This window comes from Penaeus chinensis, chromosome 1 (assembly GCF_019202785.1).
Source record: "Penaeus chinensis breed Huanghai No. 1 chromosome 1, ASM1920278v2, whole genome shotgun sequence".
Classification (NCBI taxonomy): domain Eukaryota; kingdom Metazoa; phylum Arthropoda; class Malacostraca; order Decapoda; family Penaeidae; genus Penaeus; species Penaeus chinensis.
In genome coordinates this window covers 27,890,859-27,895,250 of record NC_061819.1, presented here as the reverse complement: position 1 = coordinate 27,895,250, position 4,392 = coordinate 27,890,859, and the positions used below count along the sequence as shown (strand labels likewise).

General features: G+C 47.2%; 1 protein-coding gene across 1 annotated transcript in view; it reads right to left on the bottom strand.

The window, feature by feature from the left end:
* Positions 1-1,019: 1,019 nt before the first annotated feature.
* Positions 1,020-4,392, bottom strand: part of LOC125027871 (vegetative cell wall protein gp1-like) — a 13,797-nt gene continuing 10,424 nt past the window's right edge. Inside the window, exon 3 of the mRNA XM_047617006.1 lies at positions 1,020-2,637. Coding sequence (XP_047472962.1) covers positions 1,685-2,637 — 953 coding nt within the window. The 3' untranslated portion in view covers positions 1,020-1,684. The remainder of the gene's footprint in view (positions 2,638-4,392) is intronic.

Sequence of the window (4,392 nt, the reverse complement as noted above, 5' to 3'; positions counted from 1 at the left end):
CATTTCATTAATTTTCAAATCTGTGAAAAACACTGGCAGCAGCTGCATCAAATATTTTGATAAATTCGTAGATGAATTTAAACGAACAAAAATCGAATTATATCACATGATTAAATGATTAAGACCTTATTGCTTATTTAAAGCGTCTCATGATATTCTCAAACTCGGTGCAGCCTCGAGGGCAGCATTGGGGAATTGCCAGTGACCCTTAGTGCTGGTACTGTTAGTTTACAGGATATTGAACATGTTTTCAGCCGGACCTTTTGGGGGGCATATATTCAAATATATAATCTAGAGTCAAAGATTTGAAGCTTTATACAGTACCTTTGAGTTGTGTTGATGGCATCGCAAAGGATGATTACAGTCAAGGCCCTTTGAAATACAGTAACATAGATTAGATAAACTTGATCTGCCATTTTCGTTTTGAAAGTAAAAACAAAGAAAAATCATTTTCCAGTACTCTGGTGTCCCTTGGGAAATTAACCATTACCACATTTTTCCTCAGGGGCGGTACTCACGAGATTCATCTTTGATAGAAAAGAAAGTCTTTGAAAACCTTTTACGTCCTTATGAAACGCTTAAATTAATACTGCGATTTCAGTTTTTTCAGAAAGTGTACAGCAACTTTCCTGCCACTTTTTTACTTAATATCAAACGTTAAATGGGACGTTTTCTCCTTATTTACTTCACTGTTCTTATAGATAAAGACAGATGGCGACACGCACCTTCTCAGTTGACGCAATATCAACGAAATCGAAATCTCAAAGGACAGTCAATAAAACGAGTCATAGGCAAATTCTACGACGTTCTTCTACTCAAGAACTGTTTTTAGGACAGTCTTTAAATTTGTCAAAGAAAAATCTGTGGCTCTTCTTGAATATTGCCCCTGAACTTGTAGTAAATGGTAAATAAAGTTTGCGACACTAATTACATTTCAGGAATTTTACAGTTTTCCTCTATAATTATCTGTGGTCACACACTACCATATAGAATGGAAAATATGAAATGAAATAAACCAAGTTTATGTATCATTTATTATAAACTCTTGTAGATGGTAACATGTCCATTGGGCCATCATTTTCACCTACTGTAACATTAGAACCTATGGCAAACAATTGCACCCAACATGAGATATTAACAACGAAAAAAAAAACACCACGGATACAGGCACCAAAAGGTACATCAAATATGTAGAAAGAACTTTATTTCACGGACACATGTGTAAGACTAGACTAAATAGTTATTGAAAAAAAGCTCTATCTACAATTTAGATTTTCGGGAATGATCTGTGGGAAAATATAAAATCCCCCTTGTGATTTTTGGTTATCTGTGTTTCAGGCTTCCTTTTCTACTCCTTCCATTGACGATGTCCTTTCGAGTGACAAATCCACCACTCCTCCAGTGGATGTAATGGTGCCTCTGCATCCTCCACCGTTCACATTCCCATTTTGATATCCCAGATTCTCCTTTTCTATCTTGATAAACACTGTCTCCAATACCTAGGGGTTTCAAAATACTGAAATGGTAAAATGTTGATTTGAGATATCTTGAAGGGGGGATGTAACCGAGCAATCCTATTGTCACTATTTGAATCATATATTGTTATTAAAGAGGTAAGTTGACTACTATGCTATGGGTAGGAAAATAGGGATATCTAAATAATGGTTCTCAGTCACATACAACTCTATGAAGGAGCACCATAGGAAGAACTGGGAGCCTTCGGAGGAGCTCCATAAGAAGGACTTGGGGCCTTAGGAGGAGCTCCGTAGGATGGGCTAGGAGCTTTCGGAGGGGCTCCATAAGAAGGACTGGGAGCCTTTGGAGGCGCTCCATAGGATGGGCTAGGGGCCTTAGGAGGAGCTCCGTAGGATGGGCTAGGGGCCTTAGGAGGAGCTCCGTAGGATGGGCTAGGAGCTTTCGGAGGGGCTCCATAAGAAGGACTGGGAGCCTTTGGAGGCGCTCCATATGATGGGCTAGGAGCCTTCGGGGGAGCTCCATAGGATGGGCTAGGGGCCTTGGGAGGAGCTCCATAGGATGGGCTAGGGGCCTTGGGAGGAGCTCCATAGGATGGGCTAGGGGCCTTGGGAGGAGCTCCATAGGATGGGCTAGGGGCCTTGGGAGGAGCTCCATAGGATGGGCTAGGGGCCTTGGGAGGAGCTCCGTAGGAAGGACTGGGAGCCTTGGGGGGAGCTCCATAAGATGCACTAGGCGCCTTAGGAGAAGGACTTGGAGCCTTGGGAGGAGCTCCATAGGATGGACTTGGAGCTTTCGGAGGAGCTCCGTAGGAAGGACTGGGAGCCTTGGGGGGAGCTCCGTAGGATGGACTAGGGGCCTTAGGAGGGGCCCCATAAGAAGGACTGGGAGCCTTTGGAGGAGCTCCATAGGATGGGCTAGGGGCCTTAGGAGGAGGTCCATAAGATGGCCGAGGGCGTCCTTTGCTAGGGCGAGGACGTCGGTTTCCTTTACTAGGTCGAGATTTCTGAGGTCTTCGTTGTCCTTTTGACGGACGACGAGACCGGCCATAGGAGGGCCTTGATCTGCTCGGCCTCCGAGAGCGGGACCGAGGCTGAGCGCGAGGGATAAAAGGAGACCTTTTGATTCTATCAGAGGATTCTAACACAGCTACGTCGCCACGAACTGGAAGGCAAAGGAGAAAGTAGATGTGTTAGTATAAAGATGAAATTTCTAGGTATTGTTTGAGAAACTTGGTCTGACTTACCTTAGTTACAGTGCCCGGAACCGCCACAGCCAAGGCCAACTCCGACGCTCCCATTGTGACTGTAGGTACTTCCAACTCCGACTTCTCTACCATTATAACCTCCAATTCCACCTATTCTATTATCATAGCCTACTGCTCCACCTCTTCCTCCACTACCATGACCTCCAACACCGCCTCCTCCTTCTCCAACATTATAACCTCCAACTCCACCATTACTATAATCGCCCATGACACTTCCTCTTCCATTGCCATAACCTCCAGTACCTCCAGTTCCACCTCCTCCTCCACCACCAAAGCCCCGAACACCACCTCCTCCTCCAACTACAATTCCTCCTCCACCACCAAAGCCTTGAACACCACCTCCTCCTCCACAACCATAATTTCCAGCTCCTCTTCCTACAACGGCACCACATCCCCCCACAATGCCCCCTACTCCATTGCCTCCTCCATAGACTCCTCTGACTCCAACCCCACTACCACAGCCTCCCCCAACACAACCTACAACTCCACCTCCTTCTGCATATCCTGTGATTCCTCCAAACCCAACTCCAACTCCGTGCCCGCCTCCTGCTCTAGTTCCTCCTCCAGTGGCGGCATACCCTCCTCCTACTCCAGTCCCTACTCCATTGTTACTGTATCCTCCTCCAACTCCATTTCCTCCTCCAGCTCCAACATTACCATATCTTCCTCTAGTTCCACCTCCAACCCTTGTTCCAACATTATTATATCCTCCTCCAGCTCCACCTCTAACATTATACCCTGCTCCAACTCCACCTCCTACTCCAGTCCCTTCTCCAACGTTATTGTATCCTCCAACACCACCTCCAACTCCACCTCTAACATCATACCCTGCTCCAACTCCACCTCCTACTCCAGTCCCTTCTCTAACATTACTGTATCCTCCAGTTCTTACTCCTGCTCCAACATTACCATATCCTACTCCAACACCACCTCCAACTCCACCTCTAACATCATACCCTCCTCCAACTCCACCTACTACTCCAGTCCCTTCTCCAACATTACTATATCTTCCACCAGCTCCACCTCCAACTCCAGCTCCTACTCCTGCTCCAACATTACCATATCCTACTCCAATACCACCTCCAACTCCAACTCCTACCCCAGTCCCTGCTCCAACATTAGTATGTCCTTCCCTAACTCCACCTCTTGCGCCAACAGTGGTGTATCCACCTCCAATATTTGTTCCAACACTTCGGCCTCCTCCTCCAAAGCTAACATAACCTCCATCAGCTCCTCCAACACTGGCACGTCCACCACCAACTCCACCTCTTCCATATCCACCTCCACTTCCATTTCCAACCCCTGTCCCTACTATTACTCCACTTCCTACTCGACCTCCTATTTCACTTACACCTTTCCTTCCAAATTCACTTGTCGGCGCGCCTCCACGCACTCCCGATCCACCTGCGCCGTAATTCGAACCACCTGCAGCGTACCCAGTGGCATAGGACGAGGTGCCCGACGCTCCGCCATCGAACCCAAAGCCGCTATACCCATTCTCAACGCCTCCACCTCCACCATACCCTCCTCCTGCCTCTCCGCCAGTGTTGCCAGAAACATGTGCTCCTCCTGCTCCTCCCCTTCTTCCCCCACCACCAACGTTGCCAAAAACATAAGTTCCTCCACCAGTGTTACCACCACCATAAACCCCT